At 46.4% G+C, this 22,064-nt stretch overlaps 1 protein-coding gene across 6 annotated transcripts; it reads right to left on the reverse strand.

Annotated features, from left to right (window-relative positions):
* Positions 1-1,323: 1,323 nt before the first annotated feature.
* On the reverse strand, positions 1,324-21,132 carry MAVS (mitochondrial antiviral signaling protein). 6 transcript variants are annotated; one of them, XM_088133198.1, is made up of 8 exons: positions 20,430-20,588; positions 14,135-14,276; positions 12,912-13,086; positions 10,565-10,815; positions 8,085-8,652; positions 6,263-6,597; positions 4,040-4,234; positions 1,324-3,943 (listed from the first exon to the last, which is right to left on the reverse strand). In XM_088133198.1, the coding sequence occupies exons 2-8, from the start codon at positions 14,261-14,263 to the stop codon at positions 3,623-3,625; spliced, it is 1,974 nt and encodes a 657-aa protein (XP_087989324.1). In that variant the 5' UTR covers positions 14,264-14,276; positions 20,430-20,588; the 3' UTR covers positions 1,324-3,622. The 6 variants fall into 6 exon arrangements, with proteins under 6 accessions (XP_087989324.1, XP_087989320.1, XP_087989321.1 ...); XM_088133194.1 differs by lacking the exon at positions 20,430-20,588 and adding an exon at positions 20,992-21,132 and having other exon boundaries at positions 1,324-4,234; XM_088133195.1 differs by lacking the exon at positions 20,430-20,588 and adding an exon at positions 20,977-21,093 and having other exon boundaries at positions 1,324-4,234.
* Between the last annotated feature and the right edge of the window lie 932 nt (positions 21,133-22,064).

A 22,064-nucleotide genomic window follows, 5' to 3' on the forward strand; every position in this document is an offset into this window, starting at 1 on the left:
TATCAACAGACAGGTCAGTTTGACCTTGATGTCAGGCAAAACTCCGGAACAGATTCTTAAGGAGTCAGTTTATGACACTTGGAAGGTAACATGTTGTTTGACAGTGTGGGGAAAATACATTTTTTGGGTGAAGAAAGTAAATTTTTAGAGGCTTCAGATGAATGGGAGCACCTTAATAAAAGTGAAACATAAAAGAATGTGCAGCACAAATGGGATAAATGGAACATCCTCCCTGTGTGAAGGGAAAATCAAAGGAATGAGGATATGAGGAGGGAGACCATATTGCATAATAGCACGTGAAAAAAATCTGGGGGTCTTGGTGGATCACAAGCTGAACATGAGCCAACAGTGTGATATAGCTGCAAAAAAAGTAAACACAGTCCTACAAAGTCATTGTTCTCTATTCTGCATTGGTCAGACTGTACCTAGAATATCTGCTCTGGGGATTGCATTTTAGGAAGCACACTGACTGAAGAGAAGGTGTCCAGAGAAGAGCCACAAAATGATATGGGAAGGAAAAGCCTATAAGGGACAGTTCAGTTTGTTACCTATGTTTTGCTTTGAGAAGATTAGAGTTTATGTATAGCAGCCATCTTCATGTTTCTGAAGGACTATCACACAGAAAACAGGGTAGAATTGTTCAGAGATGTTCCAGAAGAGAGGACAAGAAACAATGGCTTTAAATTTCAAAAAAGCAAGGTTTCAGCTGGACATCAGTCAAGAACTTCCTAATGGTAAGAGCTGTTCAACAATGGAAAAACTGATTTGGGAGGTGGCTTGCTGAAGATGTTTAATGGCAATTTACTCATATGCTCTTCATCCTGGAGAAGGTCTATCTTTGTGGTCACTAAGAGTCAACATGGCATACAATCAATCAATCATCCATACAGTCTATCTGCTGCTAAACACTGGGAAAAGATTGGGAAAGGCATGACCTCTTAATACATTTATGGATGCAAGCCAATGTTCTCTCTAGCTCAGTTCATACAACACACTAAGTCATAAGACAGTTTATTTCAATTGGCATAGTGGTCTATAGATAACTCTCCACTGTGGTTTATGTATTATGATTTTGGGGTTAGCATGTTGTGTGAAATTACTCTGTTCTGGATTAGTAAATTGTAGCTGAAATTATTATGCTGGTTATCATGACGCATGAATTCAACCAATATAAGGCAACATTTTATATTTCTAATACCAAACGAATGTCCATTATATTTTTAAAAGTTTCCACTGGAATGGGAACACACCCATTGACATTTCAAGAAATAAGACACAACGCATCCAAGCTGAGTTTGTTGATGAAAAAAAATTCTGTTTGGGAAAAAAAAAATCCAGGTGAATTCCTCTTTAGGAATCAATCAAAACTCCAGAGAAATGGACTGAACCTATGGGATGAATGCCTGTCTCCATGTCAATACTATGGGCGAATTTAAGTCACTAAGGCAAAACAAAACCTGAGGTTTTTTAGACAGAGGCATTTCTTTCTCCCAAAATTTCTATTCAAATATAACTCGGCACAACTGGGGATTCTCACTGCCCACCCCCACCCAAAATATATCTATGCCACAGCTTGTGGTAGCGAGCAAAAGAAATGTATGGAAATTAAACCGGGATGAATGAAATAGCAGAGTTTCAACCAGTAACTTTTAATCAGCATGTGAAAGACCAGTATGAGGAGCAGATGTACTGGAGAAAGGTGGGAAGGAAGTCCGTAGGAGCTCGCAGTGTTTTAGTTCTTCCCAACCCTGTGAAATGTTGGAAAGAAATGAGGTAAAGGGAGTTGGAACTTGGCCTGTCCATCTGTCAGTTGGGCTACTTTCTAAAAACAGAACCTTAATTTGGCATCAGTCAACACATATACAAAAGCAATGTGAATGCATATACCCTGATTAGTGCCTGGGAAGGAAGTGCACACATAGGTATACACAACACATTAGACCAGTGTTTTTCACCCTCTGCAACTTTAAGCTGTGTGGACTTCAACTCCCAGAATTCCCCAGCCAGCCTTGCTGGCTGGGGAATTCTGGGAGTTGACGTCCACATGCCTTAAAATTGCCAAGGTTGAGAAACACTGCATTAGACAAAAGAAAATACAGTGGCTTGGCATGGCCACTGTTAATAAGGTGGTTGGACAAAGTCTGAGAAGTTTTGCTGCAAAAAACATCCAGAAAGAATGGGCTGAAGACATTCCACTTCCACTGACATCCATGGATAACTTCCAGAAAATGACAGTCCAAGTTGGAGCCCTTTCCTGTAATAACAGGAGAAAGAACTTCTGGTAGCTTGTTCCTCCTTTGATTTTCAATGCCCGATTCTCTTCTTATTTCCAAGAAGTGGAAAAGGAAGACCAAGGGTTCACAAACATGTCAATGAAGTCCATTGCTACCCGCCTTTCCCTAAATTACATAAGCTGACACTGATTCCAGAAAAACAGAGCGGGAGAACAGGATGTTAATTTCTAAGGATTCAGCATAAACTTTTTCATATTCAAACAACAACATATTCAGGCATCTGGGGAGCTAGCTGCCTGAATTTTTATTAGTTCTGAGGGGGAAAAAATGAAAATTCCTTAGAAAACCTACCCACCCTTAGAAGAAAAGGAGATTCCCTAATCAGAAATCACTCATATAGTGCAGAATACATAACTTCTATGGAGAGGCCACCTGAAATGGCTTTGCCATGTTGGACTAAATGTCACTGGAACATTTGCGAGCTCAGTGCAAGATCTCTTCCTTAACTTCAGTAGACTGCATGTGTGTTATGCCACCGATTCAATGGGTAGGCATCTAAAAGAGCTTCTGTTGTCCCTGAATCCTCCAGAGGTTGAAAGACAACATCGTACCTCAGTGTCTCCCAACCTTGGCAACTTTAAGATGCATGGACTTGGCTGCAGAATTCTGGGAGTTGAAGTCCATGCATCTTAAAGTTGCTGAGGTTGGGAGACACTGCCATACACACTGGAAGGCACCATCCTGAACAAGCCATCATTAAACGACAGACCTTCTGCAGCATTAGTAGGCATGTTGCACAATCACTCTCAAAGTGAACCATGCTATTTTCTTTTCCTTTTTTTAAGCCATACCAAACAGATCTACCCACTGGACCAGGACGCTGATCGATTGTCCATGTCAGCCAGTGGGACCAACTGCAGCATTATTCTTTTGGATGTAGCCTTTTTAAAAATGAAGCCCACCCAAGTCAAGATCCTGTTATTCTCTTGCCAGCTGTGTGGAAGCGAGCTGCCGCTGGCTTCTTCTAAGATTTTGCTCTGACTTACAGGCTTTGCTTTTCTGGTGATTTCTCAGGCAAGTCCTAGGTCTCACCCACTTGGCTATTTGGGGTATAGGGCAACTGAACTGACAGATACCCAGTACCACTGATCAAAAGAAGTCACCGGTGACCAAAAGCAGACTCAAGGAAATAGGCAAGGCAAGTTGTGAGGACAGAGTATAGCACTGCTGGGAGCATCACACATCTGTGGCGAAAAGCTATCTGAAGAAAGCAGCAATTACTCCCTATTGCTTCCCTTCCCTAGAGTGTTATATCAAGCATTGGTTGGAAGAGAAGGTGGCTGGGCATGAATTTCAGTTGGTCAACAGCTCCTTTTTGACTCCAATGCCTATTTCTTCTTATACAGCACAAAAGCCACAACCGCCACAGATGCCAGAGCAAAACCCACAAAGAGCAGCACAGAGTTGTTTGCAGTCCACCCAGTTCCAGCCTCAGCTTTCTCATCTGGGAGGGAAGCCCGAGAAAGGTCCTTGGCCTTCTTCTCTGGTTGACATTCAGATGTTGGATCTGGGAAGGCTCTTGAAGAAGGGTGAGGGGAGGCCTCACCCAAAGGAACCATCTCAGGAGCTCCCATCAGATCCATACTTGGATTCTCCACCACTTGCAGATTGTGAGTCCTGATGGATGTCTCATCTTCACCATTCTCATCCTTGGGTGGAAGAGAAGCATCACCTGGGCTGCTCACCCCCTTTCTTCCCCAAAGGGTGTTTGCAGTTGGATTACCCACTGAGCTGGTATCACTCACCAATATGGGGTCACTGTTGCTAATGCATAATCTTTCTGATGTCCCAGAATATGCCTTGGTGGACTCTGCAGTTTCACCTGGGACTGAAGACAGAACACCCGGCTTGGAAGGCATATCGTCCTCGGTATGGTTGCTGTAAAAGATGTGGTTCTTTCTCTTACAGTCCACCCCAGCTGAGGGCCGAGTCTCCATCGCCTACAGGAAACAGAACAAGGAGGTAAAGTAAATGCCCCTGGCAATTCATCCACCTCACAGGATTGTTGCGATAAAATAAGGAGAGACTCCTCTCCCTGCCATCAAGCTCCCAGAGAAAAAGTGGGATAGAAGTGTAGTAGGTAAGTAGGTAGGTAAATAAGTAACTAAGTAAGGCTATCTGAGGAAACATCCGTGATGTACTAAAAGCACCTGAGAAGGTGTTAAGCAGCACAATAGCCAAAGCGGGTCATCAATGTTAACCTGGACCTGCTGGCCTCAAGAACACACCAAGTTCTGCAAACCTCAGGAACAGCCATAAGGAACCAAATCTCTGTGTGTGTGTGTGTTGTGTGGTGGGGGTGGATCCATGTTTCACTTCTTAACAGTAGAAATAGGTCCCATTTTTTTTGAGTCATGTTCTATTTGGGGACACAGTTGGGTGTGCATCAGCAGTGGCAAAGCCAAATTCAGGAGTAGCTGTAACCCATCTCTCCAACACAGGCTGCATCTCTATGACTGGGTTGTCACGTGAAAGCCTGCAATGAAGGAGGAGCTGGCCTCAGTCAGATGCATGTGCCACCCAATCACAGAATGGTGCACTGAGAATGTCCTTTCCACACTGCTCCCAGCTGTGTGAGTTAGGTTGCATGCCGCCAACCACAGAGCACACTTTCTTAGGAGATCACTTCTAGGCCACTCTGGCACCATACTCTGTAGGTAGGTTTCAGGTTGCCCAGCCCATGGAGCATCCAACCACAGAGCATGGTACCAAGAGTCGCATAGGAGCAATGCTTTCAGCACATTTGGAAGTTGGACTGCATAGGGAAAGACAGGCAAGGAGTTGGAAGGAGGGCAGCAGAGATCACGCTTGTATGACCAGGAGAGCAAGGCTTCCAGCAGCTGAAATATTACCTCTTTTCTTTATTGAATCAGAGGAGAAATAGCAACATGTATCCGTTAACTCATTTTTTTAGCATATTAATGAATGCAAGCTTTCCCATAGAAACAAGATCCTTTCTCCTTATTGCTTTCTTCCAAGGCCACATGGAAGCCCACTAGATGCCTGGTTGGGGAATCCCAACTCCTTTGCTCTAGCAGGCTCCTGTACCCTTCTTAGATATATGGCAGATAGTTATACAGGAAGTGAAGGTGGTCCCAGCATGGAGCAACCATCCTGGAAGTCATCAGACCTGCTACTTAGGAGCCTTCTTCCAACTGGTGACCAAGAATCAGGAGCCTCACAGGGGTGACTGATTGGCAATCTCTCTTATGCTTCTCTCTCTCTCTCTCTCTCTCTCTCCCTCCCTCCCACAGCTCAGACCTAGAGCACATGCTCTGAACATGTCCAGGATCTCAGAGGCCCAACATAGCTGCCACCAGTCAAGCATAGTGTTACTTATTGACTTAACTCCCACCTTTGGCACACGAGCTCAAGGCAATGTACATAGTGCTTTGTCCTATTCCCCCCGCCCCCCGACAACCCTGTGGGATAGGTTGGGGTGAGAAAAAGTCTGGCCCAAAGTCACCCAGTCATTCTTGGATTTTTAAGAGCAGTAAAGGCTGAGTAGAACAGTGTTTTTCAGCCTTGGCCACTTTAAGACATGTGCACTTCAACACCTAGAATTCCTCCAGTGAAAATGCTGGCTGGGGAATTCTGGGAGTTGAAATCCACCCATCTTAAAGTAGTCAAGGTTGAGAAACACTGCCCTAGAGGCTTCAAAAAAACACTGAAATCTAGTCCATGGCTGTGAAAGCCATGACATCTTGGTTGCTGAGGACTCGCTCATCTTACATCCTCCTATGCAAGATTCTGGCTATTTTAACATTTTATTTTACCTCATTTGGGGGATGTTGGGGGGGGGGGGTTCAATACGTATTGCACTGTCGACCCCTGGGGTACTGTAGATGGAGAAAAAGTTTGACCCAGAATTAAGTAGCTTCCTACATTCTTGTCTTGACGTCTCTGCAGGTGTTCCATTACTGTTCCTGGGGCTTCAATCTTCCCCAATTTCTTCCCCCCCAGCTTACCTGCTCTTGCCCCACTGGCAAGGTATCCATGCGGTCTGGTTCTCTCAAAGGCTTTTTCTCTTCGATAGTATATTTAAAGTCATCTGAGTATGTATCACCTCTAGCAGCTGAAAACTTCATAGAAGGGTTTGGTGGCATTTTGTCAATGGGAGAGGAACCACCCAAGTCAGAAGATGGAGGATGAAACTGTTGATCAGATGTGGTGTTGGGGACCTGAGAGGGAGGCTTAGTTCCTGTTTGCTTAAGAGACAGCTGGGCACTGTTGGCAGAAGAGCTACGAGTTGAATGATCAGTGGACAGGAGCTGGGTTGGGTCCTCTGCTGACCTGTGGGAAGCTGCACAGAAGCAATGCTGACACTATTTATTTGCACACCAATGACACACTCCATATGCTGCACCTTCTGGGCATTCAACAGCCACCCCTCCAGGAATGTAACACTGAACACCAAACACCAAACGTGACGTACAGAACTACTTTTAGCATAACCGTTTGTTAATGTGTATGTATTTCTTTTGACTGCATCTTGTTCCCCCAATGAAGAATGCCTTCAGCAGGGTTCCTCAACCTTGGCAACTTTAAGATGGGTGGACTTCAACTCCCAGAATTCCCCAGCCAGCAAGGTTGAGGAACCCTGGCCTGCAGGATCAGTGAAAACACACAACCTTATTGGTAAGATTTCCTAACATAACTTTTCTTGATCGTCCCATGTGTAACAAGGGAAAATGTGATTTTCTTTTCCATGCCATACATTCTAAGACTCCCCCCACATTTAATACTTGCACAAGTTGAGGCCTGCTTTCTCTTCCAGTTCAAAATCCGTTATAAAAAATTGCCTATATACCTTCTTTTTGAATATCTGTTAGCTCTTGGGTGATATGAGATTGCTACCACAATTTGTGCTGTTCAAGAGATGGGTCACCTCTCTTGAACAGTTCTCCTGGAAGAGAATTATCCTCCAAACCAGGATCCTTAGCCCAGAAAGCCCTCCTTCAATTTCTAAGTGATGAGCACAAAAAATAAGGGAGTCGAAAGACCTTATTCAAAAATATTGTGATAGGATGAATCACAGTATTAAAAGGGGCCAATTACGTCAGCCCAAACGTCTATGGCTTAACTAAGCTCACAGTTTTGCCCTTCTCTATTCCTCCAATGTCAAATGTTAAATTGTAAAGTCCTCAGGACAGAGAGCTGCCTTCTTTTATTCCATAACAGCTTATAGAAATGGATTGCACAATGTTAATGATATTCAAGGCATGCCTACAGGAGCCTTAATTAGTTTTTCCCACAGAGGGACTCTAAGTCAAGAGAAGAGGAGATGCTCTTCATGCTGAAAATCCAGGTTTTAATTCTTGGCCTCTCCTGTTCAAAAAATGAAACAGAAGGTGAGGGAAAAGGCATCTCTCTGCTTATGACCTCAAAGGAGTTCCTGCAAATTGAAAGCTGGGTTTTTCCAGCCTGTTACAAACCAGCTCCTGATCTTCTTATTCTCATTCCCATCCTATGCAAGATAGGCAGGGGAGCTCTACTGGCAAGCCACCTCCATCTTGGATTTACTTCTCCCATTCACCCTCATAACTGCCAGCTTAGAAGGTAGACTAGACTGCCCAGGGGACTCAGGGGGACATGAATCTGGATCACTCAGGTCCCAATCCTACATTCCAAGCACCATGAGACTGGGTTGAAGCCAACGTAAGCTTGACCAAATGGATGGAGGAGTTGTAAGCAACTTGGAAGCAAGTTGACGACCATCGGGGCAACCTGCATGTTTGAGTCAAGACAGGACACCCTCCCTCTTTTTCGGAAGGCTTACGTAAACTTCACCTTTGGGGCTCACTCCCAGTTTTTCACCTGGGAGTCTTTTCTTCTTTGCATCCAGGCTACTTTGCAGATTGTCCACAACCGGCTGATTTTCTGTGGCCTGATTTTCCAGCCAGTCCTGGTTTTGATCCACCCGGAGGATATGAACCCTTCGCTCTCTAAGCAAGTCCTTTGCCTCAGATTCCCTTTGATTGCCTGGAGCCAACACAAAGCTATCAGTTGAGTAGTAATCCTCTTCCGGCTGATTCCCAGAAGCGTCAGTGGGCAATGCTGAAACTGTCGTGCTGTCCTCTGGGCGATGCACGTTCCCCATACTCTCATTTTTCACCATCACAGGGTGGTGTTGGCGTCTGTCCCACTTCTGCTCCACACTACCCACACCTGTGGTTGAGGCCATTGGTGGGAGAAGTGGCCTCTCTTCCACCGGGCCTGGGATTGAAGGAGACTCTTTTTCAGGCAACGCGACTTGAGCGTCAGTTGCCTTCTCTCCTCGGACCGCTGCTCTGATGTTAGATGCTGCATTGCTGTTGGAAGGCGGGGAAAAATCTGGCTCTCTGGCTTTGTCTGTGGCCTGCAAAGAAAGAAGTGGGTGAATCCACCAGGCTGGGGCGACAGGATACCCGCCTCCCATGCAACCTGGATGGAGGCCCAGAACAGGCAGAGGATGTAATATCCTGGTGTATTAAAGTTAGATGTGCACTATTTAGATCCAAAGCGGGCAACCCCAACGCATACCCCACTGTCCCTGCTGGGCACATTACTACCATCTAATCCAAATGCATATTTTCCTGAGCCCACACAGCACCCTTGCCTGCTTTGGATCCTCAGGCTGCACACCTCTTGTTAAAGTACCTGTCAGATTAAATTGACTATTTCTTTGCAGACCATAAAAGGGACTTCTGGTGCTTGTTCACTCAGAGGCTTAGTGAGGGCAATGGGCCAGAAGTGGATCAACGATAGCATTCCATCAACTCTGTGCCTATGCCAGATTCAGTAAAGTGTATTCAGTTACACCTGGATGGAGTGGAGAATAAATGCCACCATTTGCATAAAGAAGTCCCCAAATTCAGTCCTGGCCATCAATGGGAAAGGGCTGAGGGAAAACCCTGGTTTGCAGCTGTGCATCAGTATGGTTTGACTCTATATAAGGCAGCTTCTTGGTTTCCATGCCACCCAGGAGAACTTTTGGATGGAATTAATCTGTTTGTGCGTGGTCCGCAAAGGAGGAAAGCCATTCCCCTGCGAGTACCAGGATATTTGAAGGGCAAAGGAGGGTAGCCAATTCAGAACACGATTCTGTGAAGAATTCAAGCACTGTTCTCCATTCCCCCAGATTGCATGATATGGAGAAACAGACTTAAGTTACAGAAAGGCAGATTCTGACTGAAGGTGAGAAAAGGAAGAGCAGTCAGATAGGGAAACCAATGACCTGGAGAAGCAGTGGGCTCCTTTTGGTTGGGTGCATAGAAGTAGAAGCTGGACAGCCATCCATCAGCAATGCTTTAAGCCAGTGTTGTCCAAACTTGGCCACTTTAAGATGAGTGGACTTCAACTCCCAGAATTCTGGGAGTTGAAGTCCACTCATCTTAAAGTGGCCAAGTTTGGACAACACTGCTTTAAGCAAAGGGTTGGGCTTGATGACCTTCAGGCTCCTTCCAACTCTGGAATTCCGTGATTCAAGTTTGGACATAAACTGCTGAGGGAGGGGGGAACGTTGCAGAACACACATGCCAGATTCATCCATCAGGCTAAGCCATGTAACACGATTTGCTTGGCTTAGCATCCACTTTGCAAACTAGGTTTTGTGGCTTAGTATAACATAAATGCTGGGATGCGTCCTGAAAGCCCAGAGGAAGAATAAAAGCTAAGGTCAGATCCCCCTCGCAGCAACCAGGAATGGCCAAAATAAGCTGGAAAGGATGCCCTCTGAGTTCATATTAAGAAGCAGGAATCTAAGAATTCCAGGGAGGAATTTTGCTTTCAAACGTGGAACCAATTTATAAGCAATTCAACGCCATTCGATTCTGGGTTTCATCTCCCCTCACTTTTCGTGACAGAGGGGATGTCAATCTCTTCAAAACATGCAGGCCAGTCTGCCCGTATTTAACGATGATTAGATCATCATCATCATCATCATCATCATCATCATCATCATCATCATTATTATTTACCTAACGATGATTAGCAATATCACCAATGTGAGAACCTCTAATATCTGATGTCAAGATGTACATAAACTGGCCTATCAGGAAAAAAGCCATCTATTGCATCCAAACCAAGTGTATCGAGTGTATCAACTTCTTTGAATTTGAGGACTCAAAGGGGATGCATCTGGAGGGGCTCCAGTTTGGAAAAGGCTGCTCTGGAGTACCTGATGGTGACCAGGAACTTCATCCCCTGGAGAAGACAGATACTGAACAAGGGAGCCAGCACTTGCCTGGTAGTGACGCAAACAGTCCCCAACACAAGAAAAACCAACCCACCTGAGGTTTTACCACTAACTTGCTCTTTTCAGCAGGATGATGGTTTTCTTGAACGGGAGTGTGGTAATCCCCCATATCCTGGGTGGGCGTGTTGGTGGTTGGAGTGGCAAATCCCAAGGGAGACACAGGAACGGCCGAGGGAGACGCAACTCCATGAGAACTCCGCTCATTGGTTTGAGGCCGGAGAGATGCGTCCGAAGGAATATGGGCAGCTGGGGGTGACGAAGCTGCTGGAGAGGTCCTTGGCGAAGCTGGGGAGGAAGATGTTGCACGCAGGCAGAGGTTAAGGGTGGGAGAAAGAGAAATGATGCAGTGAGGATGAGTACAGGCAGAGCAAACCTGGCTGCTTGTCATTAAAAGGGTTGGAAGGAGCACACACAGATGCCACTAAGCCAACCTTCGCCAACATCCAGATGTCCTGGGGCTGTAAGTCCCATCTACCCCCACTGGTAGAGAACCATCTCAGTCTTCTAGAGCATGTTAACTCTGGTACTATCTACCCCAAAGAGATTACAGCGTAAGTAACTCCCAGCTCCTGAGCACTTAGGAACACTGTTCTCCCTTCCTCACCAAAGTGACTTGACCTCCATGGCCAGAGCCATGTTTGGGATGGCACTGCAGGCAACTTCCTAGGAGGTGGTGAAGTTGCCAATCTCCTTGCCCAGCAGGCTCCTCTGCCCTCTTCAGTGTCAGAGAGACAGGCAGAGGCACAGAGTTGGCTCCGCAAGGCTAGAGGCGCTTTCCTCTTCTCTGCGTTGAGCCGCTGTCTTAGGCAGAGCAGCCCTGCTAAGGCTGAAGAGTTGGCAACCCCAGGCAGGCCTTTCCCTTCCTGGATCTCTCCCATCCTGGATGCTACTTAAGCCAAGCTCCAATTATGATGATTCTGCAGCCTCCTTGCTGCTGGGCAGGGCGAGAGAGGGACACCTTTATTCCAACCTCTTGTCAAAGATCTCACCCAAGAAGATGCTGGGGAAAGACTGTCCAGAGGGATTCCAGTCCCTGTTCGATGAGAATTCCAGGATGCAAAATGTTGACTTCAAAACATTTTGAGCTCAGAGCTGATGAAGCTTGGAGAAGGAATGTGGTAAACTAAAGGCTGTGTGGTAAACACCAGGTGCAGAAGAAACACGTGTTAGGCCCAGAGAGGTATTACAAAAAGACTCAGACTAATTTCTCCACCCTCCTACCCTCCCCCCACCCTCGTGGGAGGAGTGTTCCCACTCTTCAAGAAGCACCCCATGCTCAAAACTGCCTCATTTCATGTTTCCATGCTCAAAGTGGGGCTGCTGCAAGCTTGGAGCACTTCCAGGAGGAACAGCTATTTCAAGCTCCAGACGGAGTGTTTCAAATTCCAAATGCTTTGCAGGTCCCAAGGACACCTTACTGCAATGAGCACTATGGCAATTCCAGCACTGGAGGCAACGAGGCTGGTTGGAGGGGAGACAGACGCTAAACATCGGTGTGGGATGCCCGAAGCTGCCGAAGGGAGGGACAAGCCGAAGAAGGGAGCTGGCCTGTTCAGGAGTTAGGCCACAGGGTAACACAGCCTGCGGCACATGGGCTTAGTGCAAAGTCTCTCCTCCTGAGTGTAAAGTGTACTCCGTCTGAATGCAAAGTCTCTCCTCCCGTTATAAAGTCTCACTTGTGCAGGATGTCAGTCCGTCAAAGCAGGCCAGATCAGAAAAACAGGGTCCTCAAGAAGATTAGAGCTCTAGTAACAGATTCTTACAAGTTGGCCTGGGTCTTCCCTCCCGGGAGGGTGGGAGGAGCCTAGGAGGGTGGAGAAATTAGTCTGAGTCTCTTTGTACTACCCCTACCTCTCTGGACCTAACCCATGCTTCTGCACCTGGTGTTTACCTAGCAGCCTTTAGAACTCTTCTCCAAGGTCATTTCCATGGTCCCCAGAAGGAGAGGGCTACATGTTCCCCCAGACAATGCTTCTTTTTCTGCAGCCAGGGACTCTTGGAAGTAAAGAACTGATCTTCAGCTCCAGGAGGATAAGACCCCCAAGATGTACCTGTTTCCCACCAACTACCACTGCAATGGAATCGCCATGAAGTTATATCTTTCCTTAAGGATGAATCGCCTGTCTCTCTGCAGGGAGACTGGGATTTAACATCTTATCTCAGTGTTTGCTACCCCAGGCAAAAGACAGTATTTTGGGTAGGGATGAGCAATCTACACTCCACCCAGGCTCTGGTACTTCACCTGAGGCCCCCAAAGCCCTCCCAGACCTTTGGGCAGGGGGTCCCAAGGATGCCATGGCTGCCAACCTTGCAGAGATGAAGAACTAAGGCACTAAGAAGCCAACACAATGTGATTTGCACAAGAAGAAAAAGCAGCTTACGGGGCAGGTAACGGTCATAAACTTGTTGGAGCTCCTCAGCAAGGTCCCCCATGTGATCTTCCCTGAGAGCTTCTATCAACAGAAGCACCCATCCTTCCCTGGCCCACAGGTGTTGAAAGAAAACGAACACTGCCTGGTTGTTTCCGTCCCAGTCACAGGTCGCGCTGATCTTTTGCTATAAAAAAGGGAGAAGGGCCACGCACGCTTCAGGAAGGAGTGGGGGAGAAAGAGAAGAACACTTTGCAAAGCCCCAAATTGTTTGGGAAATCTCATCCAGGAAACTCGAATCAAAGAATTAATCCGAATAAAGTTAACCAGGGAAAAATAATTTGGCAGGGCAACAACAAGCTGGCATCTGTGATGTTACCAACGACACCTCTGCCCTAGAAGACTTACAGAAAATTTAAGGGTGAACATACAATTGAAGAGTAGGGGGATTTATTGCATTTATATCTCACCTCTTCTACGGGAACTCAAAGCAGCTTATATAGGGATCCCCCTTCAGTTTATCTCCACAACCCCCTTGTGAGCAGGCTGGGCTGAGAGACACCACCTTATCTGAAGCTATCCAGTGGTCTTCTACAGCTGAGCGTCAATCGGAACTTGGGTCTCCCCAGTCCTGATCCAACACCTTAACCCAGTGTTGTCCAAACTTGGCCACTTTAAGATGAGTGGACTTCAACTCCCAGCATGGCTGGCTGGGGAATTCTGGGAGTTGAAGTCCACTCATCTTAAAGTGGCCAAGTTTGGACAACACTGCCTTAACCGCTGCACCTGACTATCGTGCAGAAAGCCCTATCTGCTTCAACTCCTGTAACTCTTTTACATGAAGCAGAAGGATGTGACCATTAGCTTTCCTTTCAAGGTAAGGATTCAAAAACAATCAAGGGATTTCCAAGATTGAAAGCTCCTGCTTGAGCCAAGGAAACAGAAACCATTCATATCTAACCCAGGAACTTTCCGTCAACGTCTTAAATCAGAAGCTATGATTTCCAAACTCCCGTGGCTAATTTTGCACTACCTGCCAAGGGTGTTGCATGCTCCATTCCCTGGCCTGGAGCAAACTTCCTTAAACTAGTGTCCCTGCCTTCCTGCCCCCAACAAGTTGGATTATATCCTGGCACATATAACCCATCGACTTGAAAAGCCCAAGAGTCTTCATTCTACCAGCAGATCCCCCCGTTTTACACGGGGGAGCAGAGGGAAGAACCCTGCATCGTTACCTTGTCTATGTCGGTGAAACACCGCAGGCGGAGCAATTGCTTCACTTGGATGCGCTGAAACCTGGAGAAGTTGTCGTTAATATGTTGCTTCACTTTGTTCTGAGCAAATACATTGGCCCGGGCAGACATCTTCAGTTAGTGACTAGGAAAAAGAACAGTGACGGCTTCATCCACACTATAACCAAGAAGTGTAATAAAGAAGGAGAAGATTCCACTCATCCTAAGTCAGTGCTGTCCAAACTTGGCCACTTTAAGATGAGCGGACTTCAACTCCCAGAATTCCCCAGCCAGCATGGCTGGCTGGGGAATTCTGGGAGTTGAAGTCCACTCATCTTAAAGTGGCCAAGTTTGGACAACACTGTCCTAAGTCATCTAGACCAATTTCCTTACTTGAACGTACACTGTGTGCACCATGATTAGGCAAGTGAGTATTTTGACCATATCATCATTTTTATGCATATTTTCCACCTCCAAGCTGTAGAAGCCTGAATGCCTATTGGATATAAGCATATCAAGTGATGTGTATTGGCATAATGAGGGAGGGTGTGGCCTAAGGAGATCAACACCCTACATCAAAGTGTGCATAATTATTAGGCAGATTCTTTTCCTCAGGCAAAATGGGCCAAAAAAGAGATTTAACGGACTCTGAAAAGTCAAAGATCGTAAAGTCTTTCCGAGGGATGCAGCACTCTTGAAATTGCTAAGATATTGGGGCGTGACCACAGCACCATCAAACGTTTTGTTGCAAATAGGGTCACAAGAAACGTGTTGAGAAAAAAAGACGCAGATTAACTGCCCAAGATTTGAGAAGAATCAAACGTGAAGCTACCAGGAACCCATTATCCTCCAGTGCTGTCATGTTCCAGAACTGCAACCTACCTGGAGTGCCCAAAGTACAAGGTGTTCAGTGCTCAGAGACATGCCCAAGGGAAGGAAGGCTGAAACTCGACCACCACTGAACAAGACACGTAAGTTGAAACGGCAAGACTGGGCCAAGAAATATCTGAAGACAGATTTTTCAAAGGTTTTATGGACTGATGAGATGAGAGTGACTCTTGACGGACCAGATGGATGGGCCCGTGGCTGGATCAGTAATGGGCACAGAGCTCCACTTTGACTCAGACGCCAGCAAGGTGGAGGTGGGGTACTGGTATGGGCTGGTATTATTACAGATGAGCTAGTTGGACCTTTTCGGGTTGAAGATGGACTCAGAATCAACTCCCAAACCTACTGCCAGTTTTTAGAAGACACTTTCTTCAAGCAGTGGTACAGGAAAACGTCTGCATCTTTCCAGAAGACCATGCTGTTTATGCAGGACGATGCTCCATCGCGTGCATCGAAGTACTCCACTGCGTGGCTAGCCAGTAAAGGCCTCAAAGGTGAAAGAATAACGACATGGCCCCTTCCTCACCTGACCTAAACCCTACTGAGAACTTGGGGCCCTTCTCAAACGGGAGATTTACGGTGAAGGAAAACAGGACCCCTCCCTGAACGGTGTCTGGGAGGCTGTGGTTGCTGCTGCACAAAAAGTTGATCGTGAACAGATCAAGAAACTGACAGACGCCATGAATGGAAGGCTTACGACTGTTATTGCAAAGAAGGGTGGCTATATGGGTCACTGATTTTTTGTTTGAAATGTCAGAAATGTTTATTTGTAAATTTTGAGTTGTTTGTTCATTATTCTCACTTGAACAGATAAAATAAACGAGTGAGATGGGGGAATTTTCGTTTTCCATTTAGTTGCGTAATAATTCTGCACACTAACAGTTGCCCCATAATTGTGCACACATAGATATGCTCCTAAGAAAGCCAAAACCTCACTTTTACTTTCTTAAATATTCAGGTTTGAGGTTTATTAACATTTTGGATTGACTGAGAGCACTGTACAGTAGTTGTTCAATAATGAAATTCATCCTCAAAAATACAACTTGCCTAATAACTGTGCATGCAGCGTAGTTACAAGGCTTTGGCAATTTTTGCTAAGAGAATACGTGATTTTTCAACTGAAATGACACACCCTGATCAGATTGCATTTGTCCCAAAGACACCTTTTGAATGTTACGGATCAGACAATTGTAAAAAATGAAGAAGTGGCTGATTTTTCAGGACGCAGGGAAAAACCTTTGACAAGCTGGAATGTCCTTTAATGCTTGCAGTTTTGAAAAAGGTGGGTTGGGGTGCAGAGTTTCTTACAGGGATACAGAAAATGTATAAGGAATAACAAGCAAAAATAATAGTAAATGGTTTTTTATCATAGCAATGCGCTCTACTGAAGGGAACAAAGCAAGGCTGTCCCCTTTTTCCTCCTTTATTTTTAGTGGCGCTGGAACCTTCCCAAGAGTTAAATTAGCAATGCAAGAACATAAACTGAAATCATTTGAGGACTTGCAATTACTCAACCTAAAGTTCAGGTGTCTGGCGGCACCGTTTCGGACTAACCAATTTTATTCAAAGCCATAAGCTTTTGTGAGCTGCAGAGCCCTTTACCAACTAGTCATGCTATGCATCAGATTAAGCTTTTAATAAAATTGGTAGTGGGAAAAGCTGCTACCAGACTCCTCCTGATTTTTGGCTGCCATAGACTAACATGACTCTCCTTCTACAACAGTGTTTTTCAGCCTTGGCCACTTTAAGACATATGGACTTCAACTCCCAGAATTCCCCAGCCAGCCATGGCTGGCTGGGGAATTCTGGGAGTTGAAGTCCATATGTCTTAAAGTGGCCAAGGCTGAAAAACACTGGTTTAGATGGAATAACCTAAATCTCTCCAGGCTAGGAAGAGCTGCAGCCATTAAAATGAGTGTTCTATCAATAATTTTCTTTTTCAAATGGTTCCAGTATATATAGAAAAATAAGGCATTAAGTGACTGGGATAAACAAGTGAAGCAATACATATGAACCCCTAGGGAAATATAATAGAAATGTAGTCGAAAGTTGGTGTAAAACTGGATATTTAAAGATTGCAATTGAAATATGGAATGCTTCTTTAGTAACCAGGTGCCCTTTTGCCTCTGGTTATAAGTCTTTGCAGCACTGACTTTATATTAAGCAACGTTATTATCCTAGCTGTTCAATGACAACGCGCCAGTTACTCCAAGGAAACGATAACCAAACGCAGACTCGGCATTTCCTGGGGGGAAAGTTTGAAGGTCATTCTACAGCTATGTGAAAGAGCAATTCAGTGCAGGCTGTTTACACCGTTGTGTTGCTGATACACAAAAGTAGCCGGTTGGCTCATCCTACAAAGATGCCATCTTCTCAAGGCGAAGGGTCATTTGGTCCCCTGAAAAATGGCCCTTCCCACTCTTGGTCATGAAATGAATTATCCACTTTTTTATACAGCCTGGTGTGCAGATTGATACCAGAATGGTATTTCTTAGCTAGAAGCCCAGCAATCAGGGTATCCTGCCCAAGAAACCTGGCTGCAGCTCTCCCATCGTGTTGGTTCCGTAAAAGTGGGTAAACTTTTCCAAACAGACCAACAGAACACCAAGGATTAATTTCCAGATCCGAAAGAGGTGGATTCTTTTTTTTTTAACGATAATCTTATTAAACCTTTTTTTCCTTGATTAAAACTATAAACATTTAATTTCTTAATAAACATAGTAAAAACTAATACAAATGAACTAAAGGGAAAAAAAGTGCAGAAAGAAAAAAATAGAAGAAAAAGAAATAGAAAAGAAAAATATAAATATATACGAAATAAATTAAATATAATAAAAAAATAAAAAATATAAATATAATATAAAAATATAAATTTATAGATAAGATATGAGATATGGGAAGAAGAGATCATTTGTTGTATTTTAAGAGAAGGTGGTAAGTTACTAAAATTGTTTATACTTGTGATGAAGGGGGAATTCATTTCTTTATATATTTCTTTTCTTTTTCTCTGCTATATTCTTATTTCTTCTTTCTTTTCTATTTGAGAGAACGAGATGGATCAGTAGCTCCAAATTTCAAATTTGCTAGCTGTTAACCCAGATCTCAAAGAGAGGACTGAATCCCATTATGGCCCAGTTACTTTTACCGAAGGGGCAGGACTTCTACATTTGCAGAGAGATCTTTGGGTCGATGCAAACAGAAATAAACAGCTTATAAGAGGTCATAAAATGATACGTGTGTAATGTACGGAATGTCGGGGACAACTACAGAGAAAACTAAGTGCAGATTTCTGTCCCTCTGCCTCGTTATTAAATGTCTATTTCTATGAAGAGGAAATGCTCTCAGTGGCAAGCTAATAACTAACAGATTGCAAGATTTATTTGTAACAAGACAGAGATAAAATCCGTCAAGACTTTTGGCTTGCCTGTACTGGTTTCTCTATCTTCCTGAGAGACTCGACTAGATTCAAAAATCTCGTAACACACGATTTCAAACATCTTATTTATAAACTGTTGATGAAATATGATACAGCAATAGAAATGCAACAATGGGAATTCTAACAAAAGAAGAACATGAAATGTCCTGTACTCCAAATATTATAATCAGAGAAAACTGGCACAAGTTGTTTTATCGCTGATATATTACTCCAGTCTTGTTTGTTAAAATTCTCTCATAATTGATGGAAATGTAATGAGCAGTTTGGATCATTTTTTTTTTCATATCTGGCAGCTGAAAAGCCCCAACCCCACCTGAGCAGCAGAAGAGGCTTCCGTTTTTCTACCTTATTCTCAGGATGCTTGAGGATTTCTCTGAAATTTCTCAGTGGTGCTTTGTAGCTGACCTGACGGGTGGAGAGGGGTGAATCTTTGTGGTGCACCTTTCCATTCATTTGAAAGCCACCCCCCCCCCAAAACACCCCTTGCACCTAAGCAAACATGGTTCATGGCCTGGCTGTAATCCACCCAGAGTCTCTCAACTGCAGTAGGAACCCGCCCCCCCAAAAAAGAGTGAAGAAAGAAATAAATAAAATGGGTAGGAAAAATACAGCATTTTGGAATGAAAAAACACAGCAAAACCCCCTTGGATCCCGCCGCAGCTGAGTGAATGCATTTGAGAAGTTGTAGGCTGGACTGCTCTTGCCCAAGGTGTGGTCAGCAAAGTCAAGATGATGGCCACCTGGGACTGTTAAAAAGAAGCAGGGCTTAGATGGCGTGGTGGCCAGCACCATCTTGACTTTTTTGACCAACCTGGCAAGAACGCTTTGCTATCGTCACTTCCCACCCACCAGGATTTAAGTCTGATTCAGGAAGCAGTAAATCACTGGCTATTAGTAGCTGGGGAGAGCCCTCTTTGAAAACCATCCAAACCAGTCTTTCTCAACCTTGGCACCTTTAAGAGGGGTGGACTTCAACTCCCAGAATTCCCCAGCCAGCCTAGCTGGCTGGGGAATTCTGGGAGTTGAAGTCCACCCCTCTTAAAGGTGCCAAGGTTGAGAAAGACGGAGATTCCAATTTGATGGGACGCTGAACTGCAGGCAGCAAATTTCAAAGCTCGGAGCTGTGCAGAAAAAAAATCTTCTTTTCTCTCTGCGATGCAAGCCCCGCATTTCCTTTCCACTGATGACCTTGAGTTCTAACCTCCAGGAGCAAAGCAAAGATCAGTTCCCTCCAGGTCATCCAAGGCCCGCATAGCTTGAACTCCGATCCTTCAGCCAAAGGGGGCTGGCTCCAAGGCCACCCTCCAGACGGGTCAGGCGGCTTCCCGCAGCACGCCGGTTGGTGTGCCCAGCGGAGAAGCGTCGCAACTCGGAGCACAGCAAACCGAATCCTCCCCGTGACAACGGAGGCATTTGTTCGGAGCTAAAAACAGATCTGTGGGAAATAACGGGGGGGGGGGGGGGGGCTTTTCAAGCCGGGAAGTTCAGCCAGCAAATGTGTGGCGATTTCCAAATGAGGAGTTTGTCCCAACTTCAGCGCTTCTCTGGACGGCCGATCCCTTTGCATTAATCCATCTGCAGCAGTTGCAAATGGATTAATGCTCAGTCAATCGATCGATCCCTTTGCATCAGTTGATCCATCCCTAAAACGTCGTGGATTGCGGGCATCGCTGCGCGCGCTACACCAACGCACCGGGACGGGCCCGGCCGCCGATCGCGTGCAAAGGCGCCCCCCTGAAATCCCTTTTCTTCTCCCCCCACCCCCGTCTCCCTTTCTCACACTCAGTGCGCAGCGATGAAACCGAAAGCGCTACGCGCCTGCGGCCGCAGACGGAATCAGAGACAGCGAGAAAGAAAGGCGGAAGGGGGGGGGCAATGAAACAAAAGCAGGGTTATTCCGGGCGAAACGACTGCAACTTTTTGCAAGCCGTGCAGGAGGCCGCGGCACCTGGACCCGGGTCTTTTTTTCTTTACCTGGTCTCGAGGCCCTGGCGGCGGAAGAATTCGGATTAGGCCGAGGACGCAGCACGGCGGCCGTTCTCGCAAGGGCAGACGTCGAACTCTGCCTCTCCCGGGGAACGTTCTCTGCCCGCCCCCCGCCCCCTCCCATTGGCTGCTTCATTTCCGCTCGGGCCTTTCCGCAAGCCCGTTGGCAAGGGTGGGTCCCCCAGTGCCCAGGCGGGCGAGCGGAGGGGGCGCGGGGCGGGACGGCCGCGTTCCCACGGCCAGTCGGCGGCGCAGCTTTGCAACCTGCGGGTCGGTCGCGCGGCGGGCGCTGCGTCGAGCTCGAAGTCTTGCCACGATCAGACCCGAGGCTGCGGTTCTAGACTCGCCTTCTTGGGCTCAACGATCTTGCAAGAGTCGGGCTGCCGTGCAAGCCTCGCTGGCGTGTAAGGACTTGCTTAGTTGGTAGTTCAGTGGGTTGTGAGAACGCTGGTTCTGCGGGGCCGGGAAGCAGCGCAGACGCGGCTCTCCGCTAGCAAGTGAAATTAAAGGGGACCGGTCAACCTGTCTGCCTTACCCGCCTATTGCTAACCTCAGAAGTCTTTTCCTGCGCTTTTTCTCACGGGCGGATCGCCTTCCCTGGAGCGGTAGGGCCCGCAGCTGCTTCCGGCGAGAGCCGCTGGAGATCAGCCGTGTCTGGGCGGGGAGCTTCCTTGGAGCACGGCTGGGGCTGGGCTCCTCTCGCCGGCCAAAGTGCCCATTTAAGGACGGGCGGGTGAGATGGCCCAAGGCCGGGAAAACACGGGCGCGGCTCCGGGAAGCCGTTCTGCGAGCGCGATCGGGCGGGCGAGGTCTCGGAGGCCCGGGGAAGAAAGGTGCGTTAGCGCGTCTCCCTGTCCTGCGCCATGAACTTAAATAGTACGCGTAGAGCCGGGTGCGCTCCTAGAGGTCATCTAGCCCAACCCTCTGCTCAGAATAGGAGCCGCTACGGACTCTCTAACAGATGGCCGCTCAGCCGCAGCTTGCCGGCCTCCAGCAAAGCAGAGCATCCGCCAAACGGGGCGGCCTGTTCCGCTGGCTGATAGTTCAGTCAGTCAGGAAGTTTTTTCCTGACGACTGTCCTGAACTTTCTTCCATGGAGTTTTAACCCCTTTGGTTCTGATCCTGCCCTGTAAGGCGGTGTTTCTCAACCTCGGCCCCTTTAAGACGCGTGGACTTCAACTCCCAGAATTCCCCAGCCAGCAAGGCTGGCTGGGGAATTCTGGGAGTTGAAGTCCACGCGTCTTAAAGGGGCCGAGGTTGAGAAACACTGCTGTAAGGCAATAAAGAGTAAATCCACTCCCTTTTCTGTATGACAGTCCTTCAGAAATCTGCACATAAAAAATATTTTGCTGTCCTTTATAGCCTCTGAAATTCCCCTTGGAGAGAGTCAACTTATTCTATCAATGGATCCGGCTGTCATTTTTCTGGCCTTTTTCCCCTCTGGGAGGAACGATTTTATCCTCCTTTGGAATGTCTGAAGGCCCTGTTTAAGCTTTACGGTCTGAAATCGACCGGGAAAATGTATGAAAAGCCACCCGCTTTCCTGAGCTGCCATTTCATCAGAAATGCATCTGCCGAAGCGAGCTGAAACTCAGGAAAGCGTCAGCTTTTTAACAAAATGGG

This window comes from Python bivittatus, unplaced genomic scaffold, assembly GCF_059951505.1.
Source record: "Python bivittatus isolate LINGU-HERP-01145 unplaced genomic scaffold, Pbiv_v1 ctg000070_np1212, whole genome shotgun sequence".
Classification (NCBI taxonomy): Eukaryota; Metazoa; Chordata; class Lepidosauria; order Squamata; family Pythonidae; genus Python; species Python bivittatus.